Source organism: Sphaeramia orbicularis, chromosome 12 (genome assembly GCF_902148855.1).
Source record: "Sphaeramia orbicularis chromosome 12, fSphaOr1.1, whole genome shotgun sequence".
Taxonomy (NCBI): Eukaryota; Metazoa; Chordata; class Actinopteri; order Kurtiformes; family Apogonidae; genus Sphaeramia; species Sphaeramia orbicularis.
The window spans coordinates 54,087,636-54,113,049 of NC_043968.1; the positions used below are offsets into that span (position 1 = coordinate 54,087,636).

Below are 25,414 nucleotides of genomic sequence, written 5' to 3' on the forward strand. Positions count from 1 at the left end.
CATGGTATTTGTTAGAGCGTTTTGGACAATTCTGCTCCAAAAAAAGTGTTGGGGACAAAATCGGCCATTTCACAAAGCAGTGGGAAGAAGAAGAAGAAGAAGAAGAAGAAGAAGAAGAAGAGGAAGAAGAAGAAGACTCTTTTAGGAATAAATCAACTTTACAGTCTGTTCTTTCATTGTCCAATTTGTCTTGACCTTTACTTGCCTCCCTCCTTTCGCTTTTATTTATATCATTGTGGGGTTCTTTACTCCTTTCAAGGATATTATCATTTACTGCCTTTTGCTTCACTCACAGCGCTGCCTAAGCCTCCCCCATGCACCCCGAGGGCTGTGGTTAGAGAACAAGGCAGTTGTAGCCCAAAAGGCTAAGCGAATCCACAGAAAAACAGGATTAAATGAATTTATGCTCTCCCAGTAAGGAGAAGAGAGGAGGGGTGTGGGGGGGATAAAGCTAACATGATTTCAGCCCTCTTCACCTCTCTCTGACTCCAACACAAGTATTCTACCCTTGGGCTGACCTCTACCGCCAGACAGCAGTTCCTCTAAAGTGGGGCCCCTTTCTCTCTCCTCCTTCTAACAACCCCTGCTTCCTTTACCCCCACCCACCCCCTACCCCCAAAAAACACGACCACGGCTTCTCTGATTCAGGACTTGGAATAGAAACCAGAGTAAAGGGGGAAACATAAGACGTAAGATCATCCTGCAGTATGTGTGTTTGATATGCGTGTGCAGAGCGGGGCTGTTCTCCAGGTGTGTTCTCCGTCATCCACGCTAATATTACATCCAGGAAAGCCCTTTCTCACGTAGCCACATTACGTCCATAAATCTTGATTAATCCAAGTGTGGAGGACAAACTTATAAAAAGCCGCAGTACTTTTTTCTGTGGCGTATTGAATTAAATAAATTATAGCCTTTAGAAAAGACAAAACACACACACACACACGCGTCTTTTCCATCCTCACTTGAGGGCGGTGGTGTGGTTTCTCCTGCATCAGCCACAGTGAGCCTCAGTGTCTGCTCAGCGCTCAAACCATTTCCTGCGTCTCTTCGCCAAACCAATCAGATGACAGAACAAACGCCGTTTTGCTACAACTACACATTTTCATACAGACAAAGTCCTCATTGATCTACTTTTTTTTTTTTTTTTTTTATTGAAACTGTTCTGTCTTGAATATCCAGTGACCGTGCGAAATGTAACGTCAGAGTGACAGACCATACATTATTTATCCGTCTATAAATGATTTGTGTATAAAAGGAGCCGACTGTTTACGATTGAGCGCTACATGAAAAACACATCTCTTTGATAACGAAGCTCAGAGAACATTTGAACATTTCTACGCTGCTGCGATGTGCATAATGCAGGTCTTAGGTCCTAAAATATATTCCATTCACACCGTCGAAGCAATTATTGGTAATGTAACTCTCTTGGATATGTTTACTGGCATAAGACATACGAGGTCATGCACTGTTCGCTGATTTTGTAGAAGCCATCACTTACACGTGTAGACACTTGAAATGGGCACGGAAATCTTCAGTCATGCAGGCAGGTACAAGTATATCTACACTAGTGATTCCCAGCCAGGGTTACATATATACCAGAGAGCACTTGAAATGTACTTATAAAGGAGATTTGAGTAAGTAAATACAATAAAAATCTACATCCACATCCAAACAGCCAGAATAACCTACAACATTGCAAGTTCCAAACTCAAGCTACAATCATGCTAAAAGGGCTATGCTAGTATAGTCACAGAAAAAATTAGTAGATCATCAAAAGTCATCAAAAACAATGGTTATGCAACCAAATACTAACTCCTGTGTGTATCATGTGACTAAAACAGACAGAAAAGAAAACATGGAATGTCTAAAAGCACTGTTTTTGTCAGTACAACGCCATAGCTATTGATGTAAGAACAGAAGTGATTTTGGTTATTATCAAGAAAACATGGAAAATGGCTAGATATCAGCTCTGAAATTAAACTCTTATGAGCTATTTTTGTTGTTATCATTGTATTTGTCCAAACAAATGTACCTTTAGTTGTACCAGGCGTTAAAATGAACAATAAATTGAAGAAAACAAGGCTGTAGATTATCCAATATTTGGGTAAATGTATGAATAAACAGCTGAAGTAATTGCTCAGTGATGATGGTTGTTTTACCAAAAAAAAAAAAAAAAAAAAGGTTGGGACTTAATGATCCATCACTTTGTTTAGAAAAAGATCTAGAGTTTAGGCTGTTATTAAAAATTGAAGTTTCAGATACTTCCTACTTAATGCCAGGTCAGTCGAGCACCTTTAAAGCACCTTAACCCATAAAGACCCAAACATCCACCAGCGACCAAAACCACCTACTGTTGTAAAATGTTTAATAACTGCTCATCCACTAATCCTATCAGTGTATGTAAATAATTAGTGTAAAATACAGTTTGTCATCTTTTCATGGTCATCAGATATGACCCATTTGGACGTTCAGAGGCTCCGTAGTGAACACGGAAACACTGTCATGTTTAACAACATCGATTCACCAGTAAAACTCATGGAGTTTGATAAAAGTCACTTTTTCTTCAGTTTTCTCTGTTTTTTAATATAATAACCCTCAACTTTAAGCTGATCTTTCATGAACATCTGTATGATCAGTACATTAAATACGGGAAAATACCTGATTTTCACTGGAAAAATGCAAAATACAGAGGATTATTTTATAATAAATGATGACAAATCAGTTAAAAAATGTTAAATATAGTGGAAAAAATCATTTGGGAACTACCACAAAAGAAGCACTGGGTCTCTATGGGTTAAATGGTTAATTTCTTGACTTTTTAGATTCCGTTTTTTTTTCTGTACTAACATTTCATATAGAAATACACATAGTCATCATTAAGTAGTTCCTTGGCACATGTTATTAGAATAGGCCTTTTGTGAACAGTTAACTCCTAATGATCGCCCAGTTACTGCATATTGATATGAGGTAATGATGAAGACTAATGCTAATGCTAATGCTATGTATGGCGGTACACAAGGAATAGTCAAAACTAGGGTAATAGTGAATTAGTTTAGCATCGGGAATATTTTCTTAGTTTGTCATTCATACCATAAGTATGTAAGTAAACACTGACCACCTGTTGTAGGATGAAAACTGTGTGTGTTTCTTACCTATTATCCACAAAGTCCACCTTTTATTACATACAAGTCAACAAAAGTTATCCACAAAAGCCAATACAATCCAAAACAGGGTGAGGAAGTCCTCCAGTCTGACCTCACCATTGCCATTGACTTCACTTATTGAGACAAGTAAAAGCTAAATGTTCTGGTAACATGACATTCTGAACATGATTCCTTCTAACTTCAAGTGGCTGAACTCACTGGTCAGTGTTTTTATTTTTCATTAAATCATTGTGACTGTTGTACCAACAATATTCTTCTTCTGTCATTATTAACATTGTAGTTGTGTTGTAGATTCTGATTGAGAAATATGTTTAAAACTTTACACTTAAAGTTCTATAGTTATAGAGTGTGGCATGGACATCCCTTTAGAAAGACATCATTTTGAGTCATTTTATTAACATGTATTGTTTATTTACATAAGAATAACTTATATTTATAAGTGGTATTATGATAGAACAACTACCACTTCATCAGGCCCATACTGAATATTAAAATGTAATTAATATGTACAGCTTCTAAACGGTGAATGTGTGCACCTTAACGTAGCTGTTATCCTTTGTTGACATTGTAAAAAAAAAAAAAACCAAAAACAGCAGTAGTGACCGGAACCAGTGTTATTACATGCAGCCGTTCAGGAGGAGCGCCAGCGAGCCAAGGAGAAAAGTGAGAACGAGGTGGAGTCCACCAGCTGCGCCAACGAGGACATGCCCGTGGAGAAGATCCTGGAAGCAGAGCAGGCGGTGGAGCCCAAAACCGAGACCTACATTGAGACCAACCTTGGTGTGCCATCCAACTCGGTGAGTTCATACTTTGATTTAATCTTAGTGCTTTGCAACAGTTTGTGTGCGTGTGTTGTCCTGTACATACACATAAACTCAGACTCAGTAACTCACTTGTTTAGATGTAGCTCAACACAGATGGGAAATATGTTTTTCCATTATATTTACCCCAGCTAGTACTATTCTGTGCTCTGGTCCATTAACCGTTAGGCTTCAAAATGGTTGGAATTATCAATTAGATCTCATCACAGGACATTTCCCCATAGTTCTGGCCATTCGCACAATCTTCCATTTGCCAAGGTTTACTGAAAAACATGTAACCATAACAACAGTAGTTTTTCATCATATTTACTTTAAAAACATAGGTCTCTAACTGTGAGAATAATAAGAACAATGGAGCTATTTCAATCTCATCTAATTTCATTATAAGAAACAAGTTCTATTTTACTTTACAGTAGAGACAATGATGTTTTCACACATGAAAATACAACTGTTTTCTCCTTCCATTTAATGAGAAATATTGAAATGTTTGTGCAGTGGTTCTTGGGGGGGAAATGTTTATTTGCATTTTAAAGTATTTTTAAATCATGAAGTGTAAGAATTAATTATAAAATATGTGGAACATGACTTTGTGCACATGGTGCTTTTGGGTTTGGTTTTTGGAGAAGTGAATGGTTTCCAGTTAATACCTGGTTTAGGGGAGGTAAGTCAAACGGTGATTCCACAGGCAAAACTCACAAAAGAGACAGATAAATGTGTTTCAGATTTATAGCTTAAGACTTGTGCTTTATTTTCTGTTTTCCAAAGTATTTCTGGAGCGGCTCCACCATTGTCTACCATTTGTTTTTTTAATTTTTCCCAGCTGTAAGTTCTTCCTCCATCATCATTTGTGCCTTTTTACTGCATGACAGTATTCAGGAACACTGAACTGAATGAGGAGTTTCTTTCCCTTTTTTTTTTTCCCTCTTTTTTTTGTCCTGTTTAATGAAGCCTGTGGATGTTGGAGTTTTCATTTGTAGAATTGTTGATGAATCTCGGAGAATGAGTACTGTTTGTCCTCCCCTTTCGAGTCCCTTTGGAGGCGGCTGCTTGTGGTCTCGGGCACCTGTTCACCTTTTATTATCTTCTTCAGTCAGCTGTGAGTCTACTCATCTATCCCTTCAGTATCAGCTGGGCACTGTGGGCTGTCTTTGACACAGAGGAGACTAACAGTGATGAATAATGCAACAGCCAGACTGTTCCTGAAAGCATCCCACAAAGCCTCAGCTTTCTCAGGAATTCTGCTGGAACATGAGAAACAGAGGAGCTGTGCAGCAGTCTACCAAAGGAGGCAGGAAGGAGGGAGGGAGGGAGTGAAGAGGGGAGGGGAGGGGGTTCTTGTGGGATTCGTCTGCTTCAGGGGAGGGAAATGTCCTGTGAAGCAAAGGTAGAAATGTGAGGGCTGTTATGTGAGTAAATGGGAGCTATTTTGGGGGGCCAGATGGAAATGTAGGAGATGAGCGTTGACATAAGGGAGAGGGAGAAGGAGTGGGGGAGTGACTGGCGGCTCAGACACACTAATGCACCGAGTGTGTCTGGGTTCTGTTCCGGTGGGTCCCTCGATGCCTAATGCAGGCCCAACACCAACACAACGTACTCCGCTTTTAATCTACTCCACAAGGAGCTGAGTAAAAATCAAGATACAGCTCAGGCTTCGAGGTAGAGGTAGAGGCTGGTGTTCATTAAAAACTGAAGGTGAAATAATGACATTATCAGGCCTGTGTGATATGACAGAAAACAGAAAAAAAAAAAAAAATATGCTTTGAATCACACAAATCATTCTCTTTATGGCTGTAATTTTCAGTTTTGGTGACACTTTCTTACACGTCAGATACTCGTAACACAAACACAAAGGAAGAGGAGAAAAAAAGTATGAAGATAAGAAAAGAGCTATTTGTGTCACATGGATCACAAAACGATACACTGATGATTACAGAGTAAAACTGAATAGAATAGAATAGAATAGAATAGAATAGAATAGAATAGAATAGAATGCATTTATTGACACTGTATCATTATAAAAACATACAATATTTACAGTGTTCCTCCAAACGTTCATTCACATGCCCACCGCACTATAACTAATGAATAAAATAGTGCAGAGTAGAGTACAATCCTGAAGTATGCTATGCTTTGCTTCTTAAAGTTTCAAAATATATAAAAAAAAATGTTTTAATTGTTAAAAATAAAAAAAATAATTAAAAATATTTCAAACATGAAATTATTTTTTCTTTTTTGGTGAACCGAAATATAATACAAAGGATTATTTTTAACATAAAAAAATGACAGAAGTGGCATAAAACACATTCATCTTAACACAGGACATTTTCAACTCACAAACTGAATAGTGTAGGGTCCAGACACTTGTACATCTAAGGGTTAAAATAACTGAATTTTAATTAAATGCTAAGAAGCTAGCTTTAGCATGATTCCATACACCTAAACATCAGTTTAACCCTTTCATGCATACTGGTCACTACAGTGGACAGTTATTCTACAGCTGTTCTCTTATATATTCATGGATTTTGTTGTTTTAGTTCCATATCAGCCAACGCAATGGACGCTTATGCACCATCCCATACACTGCAATTAATAGTAGTAGTAGTAATTTATTCGTCCATTGAACAGAACATGATATATACATACATACAGTTTGGATTTCTATATTGAACGGGTGAAAAGGCATAGGCTGAAGCAGCAGCTTTTTTTATGCCTTCCCTATTTACAAGAAGGAAAGTTGCAGAAACAAAACAAGATAACATGGCACAGTTTTAAACAATAATAGAATAAAACAAATAATATAATCTAAGCAAAATCTCAGATTCATACTGATAATTGGCTTACTTTATCGAAATAATAATTCATACCATTACAGTATCTTTGCTGTTCTTGATAAACCTGATCAGCAGTAACATGTTTGAAAATAAGTCAGTTGCTTGTTATTGTTATTAGACTAATTTTTTTTAATAAAAGGGTTTTTTTTTGTTTTGTTTTTTTTTTTGCATATTATCTCCATGAAGTGTGTAGTGGCTAGTATTAGAGTATGTTAAAATGTGAGGAAACATCAGATTAGCTGCATGAAAAATGTTTTTATTTCATAGTTTTCACACAGTATGTCAGTAAATACATGTTTCTTTGCTTCAAAAATTAAATAAATGGTGTCCAGCTGAGTGGACATTTTTGGAACTCCATGAAACATAGGTTCATAAGATAATTTTCATGCTTAAAGAGGAATAAAAACACGCAGGAAAAAAAAAATCTTGATTAACGCTCTCATAATTCATGCATGAAAGGGTTAATGTTCTTTAAAAACCCAAACCTGTGGTTCTGCTGTATCTAGAGAAGCACCTGCGTGACTACCAGGAGGCAGAGCTCGATCATTACACGTTTTAATTTTCTATTTGGGTGCAGTGACCCTTTAACCCTGCAGAGTCTCAGAAGGTTGGCAGAGGATCAGGTCAGCCCAGGCCAAGAGGACTCCCCTCCTCTGCAAATCCCTCCCCCCCTGCGAGGTGCTCATTGAAAGGCGCTGCCCCGTGCTATAATTAATCACAGGGCTCAGGTCATGAGTGTACAGCATGAATAGGCCACCAGCACTGTCTAATGGCCAGGGTCTGGCCCAGCTGAATCAAGTCTGTTTATCTCATGGTGACCTAGAACAGGAGTTAAACAGGCGTTAGTAATGTCCCTCCCATCAGACCAGGAGAGACCCTTCCATGGAGGAGACCATGCTATCAATGCCAATCCCAGGGGACTTTCTTTCCATTTTCCTCTTCGTCTCTTTCTTTATATTTCTGGGATGCCTGTTTGTTAATTTATATATATTTATATTAAAAAAAAACAAAGGTTGTCCCCTTAACTTGAAGCGGGACTCGTTTCTGTTATTTAGATGATAATTAGCTGATGATTCATCCTCCAGATCCAACATGTGAGGACTGTTTCTTTTTCTTTTTTTCTTTTTAATCTAAAAAAAAAAAAAAAAAAAAAAAAATTGGGGCACTCATTTCCATACTGACAAATACCAATCTGTAGGAGAACCCAATTTCCGTCTGTTGTCACGCTAGTATAGTCTGGTTCAAGCAGAATAATGAAAAATTGAAAGGCAAATCTTTCGTCTCCCCTCCTCAAGTGATGAAAATTTCATAGGACAGTATGCAAGCCTGGCATTCCTCTGTGAAGCGATCGTCCGTGGACGGCGGCGGAAAGAGCCCGGGCTGTAAACTCTCTGATTTGTTTGTGGCAGCCATTTAAGAAATCTGCTGGCAGGAGACGTATGGTGAAAATATTCCTCTACCTATGGCTGTATCTGTATAAGGAGGGGGTGTTTGGGTATTCTCTCCTTCCTGTGAAGTTATCGTGTCTGTACAGTAAAGATAGGATCTGTTTTCGCTGAGTTGTGCAATATTCCCATGTGGAAGTCCGTACATTAAGGTTAATGCTATTCTCGCTCAGGTCACAGTGTTCTCCTCCGTCTAAATGCTGCTTTGTGACTTGAACAGTAAGTACAGTAATGCGATGCCCGAGGATTGTCGCAGGAAAGTGTAAGCTCCTCTCCCCTGTCATCTCCACAGACAGAGGCAGGGAAACCAGGTCAGTGTAAACACGGCTACGATAGCCATACAACATTCATGAGGTTCGCCATGTTTAACGAGAACCCTGGGATTTGTATTCTTATGAGGTGGGGTGTCTTGACCATGACACCCACTGAACCCCACCCCTCCTGTTTCTATTTGTTTGTCTTTGTTTTGGCTCTGGCTGCCCTTTAGAATGAATTAGCTGGTTCTGTTTATGTGTTTTTTAGAGGAAATCTGTCGCGCTGAGCTGTGCCGTCCACATCTCCCACGGAGATCAGATGCTGAAATATTCATAAGATGCCTGTTTTCTTTTCTCCCCCTGAAGAAGAAGAAGGGGAAAAAAAAGAAGACTTTCATTTTCCAAAACAGTGTAGGCTTTGTGTCTACTTTAACTTTTTTTTTCGGTATTTCTGCTGTACATCTGTGATACTGCAGTCACTGTGAGTTTCACACCGTAGGGAGGGAACATGGAGGAGGAGATGCAATTGTCTTTGGCCTGTGTGTGAGGAGAGGGAAAAAAAAAAGAAAAAGAGAGTGTGAGTGTGAGTTTTCTCCTTCATCTTGAGCTAATCTTCTCCTGAGAGCTCCAGTTGATGTTGGGATCCTCCGAGCTTTCACCATCGATCGTTGGGATTTAGAGAAGGAAGTTGGGGAGAAGTTTCCGACTCCTGTTGTCAGAGTGCGAGTTCACAGAGGGACGTTTAGAATTTAAGGATGTTTACTTGATTTAAAATTATGCACCAGAGCGTGTGTACCAAGTCTTTGTTTGCTCACACACATATCGAGGGTACACACTCAAGATGAATTTACATTTTTCAGTGAACAAACCGTCTTCCAGAGCCCGTTCGAGGCGGAAACGTTGGGCTTTTACTACCCCATCGCCGTTCTGTATGAAAGATACGAACATGGATTTACAATTTGTCATGAAGGAAACATGTTGCAGCTTTGCATAATCCTTGACTGGAGAGGATACGCCTTATGCATTTCACTGGAATGGCCTACAATATATGGACAAAAGTATTGGGATATGTTGAATTCAGGTGTTTCTTTTCTTACAGGGGTCTGGGATACAAAACAATAATGACAAATGTCCTAATATAGTTTTATATTGGGATAAATATCATTGCATTGCATTTGGTAGTTTAGTTTAAATTGTTATCTTTGCTTCCAAAATGCCTCGGAGATGGTTTGTACATAATTTCTCTCGACATAGATTTTTTTTTTTTATCCATAACTGATTTTAAATGTTCTACCTCTAAATTTTTGAAATATGTTCTGACTGTGAATAATAATTGTCTACCGCAACTGACCATCTACTATATTCACATCTCACTTAAGAAGAAAAATCTTCCATTAAACTTTAAGGAAATATTGATGTTTATAAACTATACAGACAAAAGTATTGGGACACATCATGGCTACAGCTGTAAGATGTCCTGTTCGTGCTGATTTGAGATAAAAACATTTTGTCCATCTAGTGTATGTTCTTCTTTTTACCAGGTCTTATTCTTCATCTTACTTCATATATTGTATGTTGACCATCAGTCCCTGGAAGAAGACATCCCTCTGGATCTTTGGGTTAAATAAAGGATGAATCAAATAAACTGTTGCCATGTGACATTGTGATGATGTGTTACTGTGCGACCTGAGGACTTGAAAAACTAAAGGAAAAAACTAGTCTGCAGAAAATGTACATTATCCAAGTCACTACTATGTGGTCTCTGACTCATTGAGTCTTACAGTTTAAGACACCATGTCTTTGTCTGTGGTGTTTAAACTACACAGAAATACAAGTGAGTAATTTTTACAGGACAGGCTTTTGTACACATCTCAGATTTTGTATCCTTTTGGGAAACCAGTGCACTTGACGTGTAGTTTGCATCTTTCCTCAACTTCATAGACGTTGTATGAACTTTTTAGGAAATGTGTTTTACTCGTTATAGAGATCATGTTTCATCAGTGACTTTGTTGATGATCCAGTCCCTGTGTGTAAGCAGATTGATTGAGGTTTAAATAGACCTAATGCAGCTTCTTTCATTCATTCACAAGGACATATTTCTACTAGTCTACTGCTGTTATAGTGTTTTTATTCTGTAATATAAAAAAAACCTTAAAAACTTGGATATACAGTTTCCAAAAAATGCCAGATTCTTTTATTTTAATATCAGTTATGATTTAGGGGAAAAAAAAAAAAAAAAAAAAAAAAAAAAAAAATATATATATATATATATATATATATATATATATATATATATATATATATATATATATGTATATGTATATATAAAACAAGAGATCTTAGTGGAAATATGTCTTACAGTGGTGTTAAAGTACACATTCTATGAACTGTTTTCTAAAGGTTTTTATCCCATTAAAATGTAATGAAAATCAGGTTTTATCAGTGAATTTGTTCACAACCATAACCTCTTGTACATAAACACATTATAACTCACTCTATACTGACACAAATTTGTTGAGAAATATATATATTTTACATATTTTATATATATATTTTTGCTTTTAAATTCAGTGTATAACTATATTTTAATTCCCTCAGCTGTAGAACTGTAGAAATGGAGACAAAGAAAACTTCATGACCAAAAAGAACCACTTGTTCATGAATGGAAACTGAAAGACATACAAGTGGTTTTAAATAGCTTCCAATGACTGAGGAATTAAAATAAACATGGGAAATAAGATCCTAAACTGAACATGTTTTAGAGACTTGTGTCAGGTCTCCTTTGTGGAAGGAAGTCTTTCCAAACTCCATCCCATGGTTATGTTTTGTAATAGATGGATGATTGTGTAACCACATGAATACTGGGAATCTCGACATGGCAGTGTGATGAGAAAATTAATTTACTGTTTCCACAAGGACAGAGATTGCATTTACAAAGCCATTTAGAATCCATGGTGAAGAGAGGCTTTTTACAAGCATATAGAACATCACATCAAATATATTATAAGAGCTGCAGCATGTCCATATGTACGACCTCCTTCAGTCTGTGTTTTACCTCCAGAGGTTAAGTAGATCTCAAGTAGCTTTTTTCATTGATTCATCTGGACTTAGTTGTACTCATCCACCACTACTATCAAGACCTGTGTTTTTATGCATTACGGCTAAAATTTGCTTAGAGGTCTTATTTCTGTCTTTGTGCATAAGAAATCAATATAAGTGAATCCCCAAAGGAACTTTGTGTTGGTAAATGCAAGTTATACAAATTTACAGGATTTCAGTTCTGTTGCAACATGTTGATGGTCATATGAACTATGTTTTCAGGTCAAAAATGTCTAATTTCATCACAGTTAATGCTATATTTTCATGTCACAAATGGCCAAGTTATATTTTAACTGAATTTACCTGAAAAACAAATATTCTATTCTTTTAGATTCCCCAGTTTTTCTTACAAGATTATATACTACATATCACATGTTTTATTTTTACAGGTTGCAATATGGAGTATGGTGCTGATCCATCCTGCTTATGTTACACACATACATACATTAAGAATGTCACACGTCACTTTTTAAATCAACAGTTTTCTAATAATAAGCATTTTTATAAAGAAATAACAATTCTGTATTGTTATTTACTCTTTAGAATGATGATAAACTATACAATAAATAATTCTGATACTAGTTTTTGCACAGGGATCATTTGTGGAAACGGTGACATGGCTGCCGAGCATCAGTATGATGGGATCCATAACAACCATGTCACATCCGTCCACTGCCACATTTTGTGTTTTTGTGTCAGCTGTTATTGTTTTAGATCCACAATACTAACATTTATGAATAAGAGGAGAATTAGCAATAGTAAGTATATAAGTTTATTACTAATAAAGTACTGGTACTGACCAGATCATCATGGGTAATGTCACGTCCGTCCACCAGCAAAAGTTTTCACATACGCGTGCTATTCAAAATCCAATATTTCTGAAAATAGAGCTTCCACTGTCAAATAATATCAGTAGTCTGTGCACAAATGTATTAGCATTATTTCAACACAGTTCTATGCATTTCTTACAACTTTTTTTTTTTTTTTTTTTTGGACAAAAATGGCCACTCATTTGACCCCCTAAGTAAATTTTAGTCGATTAACCTTCCGGTAATAGTGCTTCATGTTATTGAAAGTCATTCTATTTTTCGCAATTTGTTTTAGGTCAGAATTCAGAAGTTGTTCATTTTTTGCATGATTTTTACAATTCTGACCCAGCCACTAAAACCAGCACATTGTAAATGTTGGAAAATTATTACACTAGTCCCCTTCTCTGAAGCAAGTAAAAAAAAAAAAATAAATAAATAACAAAAAGAAAAAAAAGAAACATATTAACCAATGTTGCCGTTAATAATTGACATATGCCAGGCTGCAAAATCCAAAAATAAGTAATCCAATTTTTATAACTTTTTTTGTATAAAAAAGTATGGTTTGTTGTAAATATGTCAATTATTGACTATTTGGTATTTTTGTTTATGGCTCAAGTGAATGAAATACAAAAAAAAAGTTAAAAACAAATTATGAAAAACATCTGGCTTCATGCAGGTTACACACTTTTGGTGGTTAGGAAGGACATACACAGGGTCAGCATAAGTAAAGAGTAAAAACAGGTGGAAAAAAAGACTTTAATAGTTGGTGTATGTGGTTAAAAAACGTATATGTCTCAGTTCAGCTTTCTTTAGCAGTCACTCACCCGTCACGATGAGGTTTGTTGTCAAATTTAAAAGAAAAATAAACGTTTACCACATTTTCCACAGCATGCTTAGCCTGGTAATAAAGTCCCATTTGAGCTGCTAAGAGCTCGTTCTGTTCTGAAGTGTCAGTAGACTGTCAGGAGCGGCCTCAGGAGCTCCACTAACTGTCCAAAAGCCTGATTTGTGCTCTGACTAAAAGGTCCCCAAAGAGTGAGTCTGCTGAAGGTGAAAGTCATTTTTAACTTGCAGCTCACTGCAGGTATTTCCTCCACAAGCTGGGACAGAATCACTGTTTGTTTTGTCTTACTTGCTCCTCTTCGGAGGATATTATTCACAGGATAGGAGGCCTATTAATGTGTGTGTGTGTTTCTGTGTGTAGTGATTGGTGGCTCAACCTGACACCGGGCTCGCTGCCAGAAGACAGACACTCAGACCAAAACAAAAATATGACACCAATTCCTTTCATGCATACCTGAATCTGACTTTGTCTGTCTCTGCTTCCCTGCAGCCCAACGACCCGGTGACAAATATCTGTCAGGCAGCCGACAAGCAGCTCTTCACCCTGGTGGAGTGGGCCAAAAGGATCCCCCACTTTTCAGAGCTGCCACTGGACGACCAGGTCATCCTTCTACGAGCAGGTCTGTAGAAAAACACCATCAGATTATATAATAAAATGGAAAGAAAAAAAACACTAAATACTGACGATGAAAGTTGTTCCAAAGTATAAATAGAAAACATGTTTTCATTTCTCACAGAAATAAACGCTTTAGAGGCCACTTAAATGTCATATATTGGTATATGTCAAAATATAATGTATTCTAGGTTCCAAATACACTTTTTTTCTGTCGTAAAGGGGATGTAGAAGCCAATAATGTAATAACAGCTGATAACGTAATATATTTGCCATTTTTAAAATGTAATAGGCCAATAATGTAATATCCGGCCAATAACGTAATAAAAGTCCTGAACCGATAACATAATAACTTTTGGCCAATAACGTTATAACTTATTGGCTGGTTATTATGTTATTGGCCTGGTAAAAAAAAAATTTTTGCAAATGTAATATCTGAGCCAATAACATAATAAGTTATAACGTTATTGGCTAAAAGCTGTTACGTTATCGGTTCAGGACTTTTATACATTGTTGGCCAGATATTACATTATTGGCCTGTTACATTTTAAAAATGACAAATGTATTACGTTACTGGCCGTTATTACATTATCGGTTGTTATTACATTATTGGCTTCTACAGGGTATCTAATATATGATGCTTTTGAGATATTTGTTAGCTACATTGTCTGTTAATTTAATACAACTTTATCATCATATAGTCCATATTTACACCAAAATGTGAAAGTATTATGTGCACTTTGAACTGGAACATCAACGTTAAATATATGTATAGATTTGCGAGAATAAAGATAAGGCAAAATACGTTATTATAATAAAAAGAGGCTGTACTAATATAAAAGTAACATACACAAGCAATAATAAGCAGGACTACAACCACAAATCTCTGAATGTTTTAACTTTTGTTGTAATTTCCCATCGGTCTCAATGCATTAGCGAACCATTAGCTGCTATTAGCTCATGTGACTCTTTTGAGAAAAACAAATAAATAAATACATTTATAGTCACTGACTCTAAATCCTGCAAATTATTACAAATACACGTGAGAGAGAGTAATATTAGTGTATATATGTAGAATAAATCTTATTACTTTGGGGCCATAAGTTACCATTTTGGGAAGAGTGAGAGCTTTTGGGTAATAAAAAGAAAAGGTTTTATGAGAATAAAGTTTGAAGGAAAAAGCCATAATGTTACATACATTTCATGAATGAAAAATAATATTTGTATGCGGGTAAAAGGGAAAAAAAAAAATCACCGTCAGCTGAACCCTGGAAGTTACAATCTGTAAATATCTTTACCAAACTGAGTACATTGTCATTCGTAAAACCTATACTGACTTGAGGAAATGCAAGATGCGTGACATAAATTCATTATTTTAACACAAGAAACAAACTCCTCTTCTGATATTTTCCTTTCTTTGTGAGTTTAATCCTGTAAAATTACAGCTTTTTCTTAAATTATTATATTTTGTACAGAAAAACACTTTTTTCTGAAAAAAATTGTGGCTGTCACTATTTTCTGTTCAGTATTTTGGAGCGTCCGTCGAGTGGCTGTGGTTGTTGCTTCTTTGCTTGTGCTGGTAAACACATAAAATGTCTGTAAAATGTAAAAAAAAAACAACAAAAAAACAATCAAAACACGTGTTTGACTGTCTTGTGCACAACCAAATGTGACCATAGTCAAAGATGATGCTCAGGTCATGTTACTGAGGCAACTGAAAGATTGAGATGCACTGAGTTCAGAGCATGTGCCTCATGTGGGAAAAAGGAAGCAGGATCACAGGAGCTGTAATGTAAAACAGAAAGTGAATCATCTGTCCCTTCTGTAACATCACAAGCAGGAAGGTCTTTTGGGTTCTCTCAACACATTGCCCTTGTTGCCTGCCTGTCGCTCCAAATTACTCCATTATATACTAAATCCACCTCGAGCAAAAATGCTATTACACACCCATCCGATAGCTGGAAAAAAGAAAAAAAAAAAAGAAGTTGAGCCATCATTCCTTATCCCCGGCACGTACAATGATGGAGAGACTTCAGGAAACGAGAGAGAGACATTATTCTGGAGAGCTCGTCTCTTCTCAGCTCTCAGGTTTTCTATAAATAACCGCTTTAGTTCTGCTGTATCACAGATAAAAGCATCCCAGCTCCTCTCATACCCAACTCAACTCTGGGGAGAAGAGGCGAGTGTTGCCAGGCAGAACAGTTAAAGGAGCCCTGTCACTCATACGGCGCCGTCTTGTGTCTTTGCTGCTCTCGGTGTCAAGCCCCTGCTTTGGCACATCAAGCCTGTTGTCTTCATTGTGATGGCAGGCGCAGTTCATCCCTTTTACACGCTTGTCTCTTTAGAAAGCATAATTCAAGTGTCTTAGTAATAACCTGATGCCTGCGCTTGAGAAAGCTGCACGCTTTTACCGTGCAGCTTAATTGATTCATTGGAATTCCCCCTTTGTTGTCACTTTCATTTTGTCTGAATGCTGTGTGAACTTTTGTACTGGAATTGGCTCTTTTTTTTTTTTCTTTTTTTTTAACCTCATACTTTTCCTCAACCCCCCCCCCCCTCTCTCTCTCTCTATCTCAGGTTGGAATGAACTCCTCATTGCATCATTTTCGCACCGTTCGATAGCGGTTAAAGACGGGATTTTGCTGGCGACCGGGCTGCACGTCCACCGTAACAGCGCCCATAGTGCCGGGGTGGGAGCCATCTTTGACAGGTTACTCTTTTGTACACCTCATATCATGCATGTACCTATTTTATTCTCATAGTGTGATGTTTGCAGGCTCACAGGTAGCAGCAACAAATAATTAATAATAATGCAACACTGTTTTGCAATTATCTTTTAACCCATAAAGACCCAAACGTCCACCGTTGACCAAAACCATCTACTGATCTAAAATGTTAAATAAGTGTCGATCCACTAATTCTATCAATCCATGTAAATAATTGGTGTAAAATGCAGTTTGTCGTCTTTTCATGGTCATCAGATATGACCCATTTGGACGTTCAGAGGCTCCATAGTGAACGTGGAAACACCGTCATCTTCTACAACATTGATCCACCAGTGAAACCCATGGAGTTGGATCAATGACAGTGGATGGAGAAACTTGGTTTACGTTCAGTTAATTTCAATTTTTCTTCAGTTATCGCTGTTTCTTACATAACGCTCAACTTTAATCAGATTTTTTATGAACATCTACATCATGGGTTTCAAACTCATTTTCTTCCAGGAGCCACATTCAGCCCAATTTAATCTGAAGTGGGCCAGACTAGTCAAATAATAGCATGATAGCCAGTAAATCATGACAACTCCAAATTGTTTTAGCGCAAAAAAATGACATTCAGTTATGCCAATATTTACATTTACAAACTATCCAAACAAAGAGGATGTGAATAATCTAAAAAAAAAATGAAATTTATTAAGAAGTACAATCTTATCAATATTTTGCCTCGACTTTTCATTTATACATATGCAATACAGATCAGGCACAAAACATTTAATAACAGGCAGAATATTGTTAAAATTGCACTTAATTTTCTTTAGACATTTCAGGTTGTTCATATTTGTTCAGGTTATTCACATTTTATTGTTAAAGGATAGTTTGTTAATGTAAACATTTTCATAATTTAATGTTTTTTGCTCTAAATCAAAGAGAAAAATTGGTGTTGTCATTATTTATAGGTTATAATATTATTTTTGAGTTTGATGCCCTAACTTGCACTTTGCAAATTCGTCCCGCAGGCCAGATTGGAACCTTTGGCGGGCCGGTTTTGGCACCCGGGCCACATGTTTGACACCTGTGATCTACATGATTAGTAAATGAAATATAGGAAAATACATGATTTACACTGAAAAAATGCAAAAAAAGAAAAAGAAAAAAGAGGATTATGTTATAATAAATGGTGATAAATCACATGAGAAAGGTTAAATATAGAGAACAATTCATTATAGAGAAAAATTCACAGACACTAAAGTAGCTTTGGGTCTTTATGGGTTAATAAGAAATGTTTTTAACAAATATATTACAAGTTGCTACTGGTTTATTGGTGATGTGTAATATAACATGCCATGTTAAATATAAGGCATATTATAAGGGAAGTGGTATCATTTTTTTTTACTAAAACATGTTATAAGCTTAAAACATACACTACATATTGCTTTATTCCAAAGCAGTTTACTTGTCACAGTTCCTATATATTCCTTTAACTCTACTGTATGTGTTTGTGTCACATTTCCTCCATAATACCTGATATATTTACAGTGAAATATTACACCTCAGCTGTGAGTTACACCTGTGCTTTGTCAAAAAAAAAAAAAAAAAAAAAAAAAAAAACAGAACTGGTATTGACTCCAACATTACAACATTACATTAAATATGTACAGCGTATTTGTATGCATCAGGAGTCACAGCCAAACACTGAAAAACTCAGAAAATGTTGAAAAATAAATAAATAAAGTAAATAAATCCTTGTACAAGTCAGGCGCAATGAGTGCAGGATCTATCCTACCGGCTGTTATTGACATTCCAGGGCATCACCGTGTCTGACAGAAAGACATCCTGAAGGAAACAGAGAGATGCAATGTGCAACGTTAAAGAAGATAGACCAGAAAAATATTAAGTGTTTTATTTTATTTGTCTTGTTGGGAGCAACTAGTTATGCATAACAGTGAGTAAATTACAAAATAAATGTAATAATCTATTGCAATTTGGAGGAAAAACTTAATGTGTAGGAACATCCAATAGCCAATGATTCAGACAATATCACCCTGACATTTTTTTTTTTTTTTTTACATTCTCGTGTTTATTGGAAATGAAATCTTTGGCCTTATTATGTTGTTTTTCACCGTTGGTATCAGCTTGACTCACTTCCTTCTTCAGGATCCACATCTGTTCATACCTCTATTATCAATCTGCTGCAGTTCTGTATCACTGAGTTCATAAAACACATCCAGTTGTGATTAGTTGACTATGTGATGACACAGAGTACAGGAAGTGAATACAGTTGATGAGTAAAGTTACAACTCTGAGATAAAGGAGGGGGGAAAAATGAGGATTACCAGTAGTTAACATTAGTTTCATTATGTTCCCACCAAGGTTATTATCGTTAACGAAAACTAACGAAATAACGAAAACTAGAATTGTAAAAACATTTTCGTTAACTGAAATAAATAAAAATTATCATTAAAAGAAAAAAAAACGATAACTAACTGACACCGTGTTGTGTGTTTACAAAACTAACTAAAATATATAAAAATTATGGATAAAATTCCCTTCGTTTTTATCTTTGTCAATGTCGGATTGATATAAAATCGATTTATTTCCCTCAAGCCCTTTCAGCTGCTGACACCATATGATATTTAACGGTCCGTCACTTGTGGTCACTTGTGGTTTACAGTCGTCTTCTGGTCCCCACTCTACCTGGAAACATGGAGACTAAAGTTGGGAGAAAGCAGTAGAGTCCTGTCTGGGATTTATTTGAATACAACGGAGAAGAAGAGAGAAGATGTTAAAAAAAAATACAACTAAACTAAAAATAAGCATTTAGAAAATAACGAAAACTAATAAAAACAAGCAAACCTGCTGTAAAAATGAATTAAAACTAACTGAATTAGAGATTAAAAAAAAAAAGTCAAAACTAAATAAAACTAAACTATAATGAAAAATCCAAAACTATTAAAACCTTGGTTCCCATTGCATCTACCAAACCAGACTGTTATGGATTGTCCTGATATAGAATAAGGCTTTTATTGGTGTTCCACGTTTTCACACTTCATGTTTCATTTGTCAGCACTGTGTCCGCTCTGTCCAGTTCAGGGGAAGGTAAAGAAAGTAATTATTTATCATTTAGTACAGTGATGCACTGCTGTAAACAGACCAGAAGCTGAAACTGTGTTTAAGACACAAAACCCTGACTTTGGAAAAGGACACTAAAAACTGTATTCAACATAAATAAATTATTTTAGCCCCTCTGGTGCCTCATTCAAGACAGAAGTTACAGTAAATGACTGTATGAGTTCCACTACTAATGGAGTGTTTGGGCCCAGTAATGACTTTTACAGCACTGATTAAAAACTGGATTGGATTTCTACTTTCCCCTTCTCTGTGACTCTAAACAGGCCAAAGTGATCCTAAATACAACATAAAATCATGCTGATCACAGACCGATCGATCCATAATTGTTGTTACATCGGTGCATATGAGTGTCATCATGTTGCAGTGGGAGACACTAAGACAAACTAACATGAAATCTCTGAAAAAGTTAGACATTTTTGAGTCAGCTATCTTGATAATCCACCACAGCTTTAAAATCACCTGAAAATGAATGTTTTTTGTATATATTTGAACTTAAAGTTTCATCCTCCTACACTGTTGAATCATACGTGACTGTACTCACACTGAAGACAACATCACAGTAGTTTTTATTATGTTGCTATGACAACCAGCCTTCATTTTCACCTGAAAATTAGTTTTTTCCATATATTTTAACTTACTGTTTAAGTTTCATCCTCCTACAGTGTTGAAACAAACCTAGCTGCAGTCACGCTGATGACATCATAACAATAGTTTTTGCTATGTTGCTATGACAACATGCCTTAATTTTCACCTGAAAGTTTATATTTTTTGCATATATATTGACTTACAGTTTAAGTTTCATCCTCCTACACAGCTGAATCACACGTAGCTGCAATCACACGGAAGACAACATAACAATTATTTTTGCTATGTTGCCATGACAACCAACCTTAATTTTCACCTGAAAATGTATGTTTTTCACATATATTTTGACTCACGGTTTAAGTTTCATCCTCCTATACAGTTGAATCACACATAAATTCAATCACGCTGAAGACAACATCACAGTAGTTTGTATTACGTTGCTATGACAACCAGCCTTGATTTTCACCTGAAAATTACTTTTTCGCATATATTTTGACTCACGGTTTAAGTTTCATCCTCCTACACTGTTGAAACAAACCTAGCTGCAGTCACGCTGATGACATCATAACAATAGTTTTCGCTATGTTGCTATGACAACCAGCCTTAATTTTCACCTGAAAATGTATGTTTTTCGCATATATTTGGACTTACAGTTGAAGTTTCATCCTCCTACACAGTTGAATCACATGTAGCTGCAATCACACGGAAGACAACATAACAATTGTTTTCGCTATGTTGCCATGACAACCAGCCACAGTTAAATGCAACGCACTGGAGGCCAAAGCGAGCCAAGCCGTACCATGTCAAGGCCAGTTGAGCTGATATCCAGAGACAAAACAGCAACAGAAACTGAACTGCTGAACGGAGCATCAAACTCAAACACTTAATCACACATCTGAAGCTGAACATCAAACCAACCGTAGGAACGGGTTATTTTAAGTACGCCTGTTGAGTTTTTTATGTCTTATTTTCCCTCAAAATCAGTAATTCCAGTTGAGAGGCCTAATATGAGCCATCAGCTACAATTGGATCCACGTTCTGCAATAAATAGTTTCCATCAGCACTGATTTAATGGTCCATTACTTCTACAGTCACTTTTGTTGTTTGTGATCTACATCCCTTCCATGTCTTTTGGTGCTTTTAAGGTAAAACATAGCGAGTTTAGTTCAGTTAAAACATATGTAGGAATGTTACAGTATATTCTAGGGTGTCCTTAAAAGGTCTTAAATGTCATTGTGCTAAATTAATGCCTTAATTATCCTTAAAATTGATAATAAATGCTTAAACTGGACACTTAGTAAAATATATTGGTGTATTTGCATTGCATACTGTTGAGAGATTTTTTTTATCCTAACGGAGATGGGAATGAGTGGAACCTCCATCTATGATTCATGGGTGCAGGGGGTTCAGGTATGAGCAGCTTAAACGTCAGTAACACAAACATTAGTCATGGACAAATGGAAATGCAACGTTAGCTGGACTGAAATATGATTAAGACTCGTTCAAAACAATAACTATGAGGTCTGTTTGAAGAGCAAAATAAAGCTCCAGAATAGAAATAGTGACACTTTACCACATTTGTGCCAGTAGTAAAGAAAAAACAAGTCAAAATGCTGGTTGGCTGTAGTTTCCAAGTAGTAGTAGTTTCCAGTCTTGGATTAAATTCTGAAATTATGAGAATTAATAACAGAATGGGTTTGACTCCAGAGGAATGTTTGCCTTAGAGCAGGGGTGTCAAACTCATTTTAGTTCAGGGGCCACATTCGGCTAAATTTGATCTGAAATTGGCCGAACCAGTAAAATAATAACATAATAATATATAAATAATGTCAACTCCAAACTATTCTTTGTTGTAGAGCGGAAAAAGTACATTTACATTTTGAATCTACAAACTATCCTTTCAAAAGATGTGAATAACATGAACAAACTGAAAAAAATAAGTGTAATTTTATCAATATTCTGCCTCAGTTTATCATTTACACATGTAGACTATAACTTACACATCACAGTGGATCTACAAACACACAAAACTATTAGTAATAGGTGGAATATGGTTAAAATTGTACTTACTTCTCTTAAGACATTTCAGGTTATTCATATTTGTTCAGGTTATTCACATTTTTCATGAAATTATACTTGTTTTTAGTGTAAATACATGGAAATATTTACATTTACAAAGAGAAAAATTTGGAGTTGTCATTATTTATATGTTATTATAATAGTATTTTACTGGTCCTGCCCACTTGAGATTGAATTGGTCTGAATGTGGAACCTGAACTAAAAGGATTGTTAATATCTTAGTGTAATTTTTGCATTTCAAAAATTCATCCCAAGGGCCGGACTGGACCCTTTTGCGGGCCAGATTTGGCCCCCGGGGTGCATACCTGTCTCTTAGAGCTTCTACATCTACTTTAAAACACTGCCTGCACATTATAATACATTCACTTTACAGGTTCTTTACTCAAAGATGAATACATTTATTGTATAAATGTGCATGAACCAATGTATATGTGTAATAACACTTTATCATGTGCATTGAAAACATAAGCTAACCAGGACTTTTATCATTTGTTTTCCAATTCGTCTTATTAAAGTATGTAAGACCTAACACATTTAGTCTCCGAGGCAGATCATTTCTAGTACATTGTATTATTATGTAGGTGTAAGGACTGAAATTTGACCAAATATGCTTTGAAAACATCTTAAAAAGTCATAAATTTTGCATCCTCCAACCCATAAAGATCCAAACAGAAACCGTTTAATACCTGTTTAGCCACTAATCCTATCAATACATGTAAATAATTGAGGTAAAATACAGTTTCTCAGGTGTAAATTATAATTAGATATGACCAATTTGGACATTCAGAGGCTCCGTAGTTACCGTGAAAACACTTTCATTTTCTACAACATGGATTCATTAATAAAACCCATGGAGTTGGATCAGTGACAGTGGATGGACATAATAGTTTTTACATTGAGTTATTGATATCTTTGCTGAAAAAGTCACTTTTTCTTCTGTTTTTTTCTGTTTCTGATTCAATAAGATTCAATAGTAGTAGTGTAGTTTTATTTTGAGCACATAGACAAACAACATGGACACATACACACATAGACAACAAAGAACCATACAACATTGTCAAACAAAATTTTTCTGCACTCGAAAAGGAGTGGAAAGAAGTATAACTTATAGACTCCCACCCCTTTTTACAAATGAATAATTAAATTAAATCTGCTTCCTCTGCTTTGTTAACACACTTTTTTTCTATATATTCTTACAATAATACAAAACATCCATACAAACCATTCACATACACTTTTTTACTCATCTCACACACTATAAACTATAATATTTATATGCACTTTAAATATTTACTACAAATACAATGATCAATAAATGTGATATCTTCTTATCATGATAATTAATTAATTACAATAATATCTTATTTTATGTGTACTTCTATGTTGTAACTAGATATTCACTTATTCAGATAATGTTCTATATTTTGTTATTATTGTACCCTCAACTTTTATCTGAGTTTTCATGAACATCTACACGATCAGTGAATTAAAAAAATGAAAATATATAATTTACACAGAAAAATACAAAATACAGAGGATAATATTATAATAAATAGTGATAAATGACTTAAAAATGGTTAAATATAGAGGAAAAATTCATTTAGGAGCTACCAAAAAAATAGTACTGGGTGTTTATGGGTTAAACCAGGGGTGTCAAACATGTGGCCCGGGGGCCAAATGCAGCCTGCCAAAGGGTCCAGTTCGGCCCCTGGGATGTTTTTGCCAAGTGAAAAAATTCCACAGTCTAGAATTGAATTAAGCAAAAAATATTAGGTTGAATTAAGGAAAAAATCTTCAATTAAGCCAAAAAAAAATCTTCAATTAAGTGAAAAAAAATCTTCAATTAAGCAAAAATAAATCTCAAATTTAGCAGAAAATCTTGAATTAAGCCAAAAAAAAAAAAAAATCTTCAATTAAGTAAAAAAAAAAAAAAAAAAAAATCTTGAATTAAGCCAAAAAAAAAAAATCTTCAATTAAGTAAAAAAAAAAAAAAAATCTTCAATTAAGCCAAAAAAAATCTCCAATTAAGTTAAAAAAATCTTCAATTAAGCCAAAAAAAATCTTCAATTAATTAAAAAAAATCTTCAATTAAGCAAAAAAAAAATCTTTAATTAAGTAAAAAAAAAAAAAATCTTCAATTAAGCCAAAAAAAAAAAAATCTAGAATTAACAACGTAAATTTTTTTCTTTGTTTTAGTGCAAAAAATAACATTAAATTCTGAAAATATTTACATTTACAAACTATCCTGTAACACGAAAATGGGAATAACCTGAACAAATATGAACAACCTGAAATGTCTAAAGAAAATTCAGCACAATTTTAACAATTTTTCTGCCTGTTCCTCAGTGTTTAGTGTCTTTGTAGATGTGATCCATAATACACATGGACAAATGAGTAAGTTGAGGCAGAATATTGTTAAAATTGCACTAAATTTTCTTACATTTTTTTAATTTCAATTTTTTTCAGGGTTTTTTTTTTTTTTTTTTGATAGTTTATAAAAGTAAGTATTTTCATAATTTAATGTTTGTTTTTTTTACACTAAAACAAAGACAAAAATTTGCAGTTGTCATTATTTATAGGTTATTATGTTATTATTTTACTGGTCCGGCCCACTGGAGATCAAATTTAGCTGAATATGGCCCCTGAACTAAAATGAGTTTGAGACCCCGTGGTTATATTACTTCCATCTGAACAGAATGAGTCTGTTTTATTGAAGTTTTGTGTTACTAATCAAACAAAAGAGGCGGTGGAGACAATCACTGTGTCTCTAACTGTGAATCTGTTCTTTTTTTTTTTTTTTGTTTTGGTGGATCTGTGGTCACCAGCGTCGGCGTTCTCAGTCCTCAGCCTACAGGACGTATTACATCCCAGCATTAACTGTGGCAAGCATTAAGATACAGAGTACCGATAATGTTTCTTTATCTACTACTCTCTCTGCACCACACGAATGTAGAGACTGATTAACTTAAACGCTCCAGTCTTTTCCTTTTTTTTCCCCCCTTTTCTTTTTTAGCCCCGTTGT

At 35.5% G+C, this 25,414-nt stretch overlaps 1 protein-coding gene across 5 annotated transcripts in view; it reads left to right on the plus strand.

Moving 5' to 3' along the window:
• rxraa (retinoid X receptor, alpha a) overlaps positions 1-25,414 on the plus strand; it is a 196,295-nt gene that overhangs the window by 153,120 nt on the left and 17,761 nt on the right. For 3 of the 5 annotated variants that reach the window (XM_030149305.1, XM_030149306.1, XM_030149309.1), the window contains 3 exons: positions 3,777-3,961; positions 13,757-13,886; positions 16,457-16,589. In XM_030149305.1, the coding sequence (XP_030005165.1) occupies positions 3,777-3,961; positions 13,757-13,886; positions 16,457-16,589 (448 nt within the window). The remainder of the gene's footprint in view (positions 1-3,776; positions 3,962-13,756; positions 13,887-16,456; positions 16,590-25,414) is intronic. The other 2 variants (XM_030149307.1, XM_030149308.1) reach the window with 1 other exon arrangement.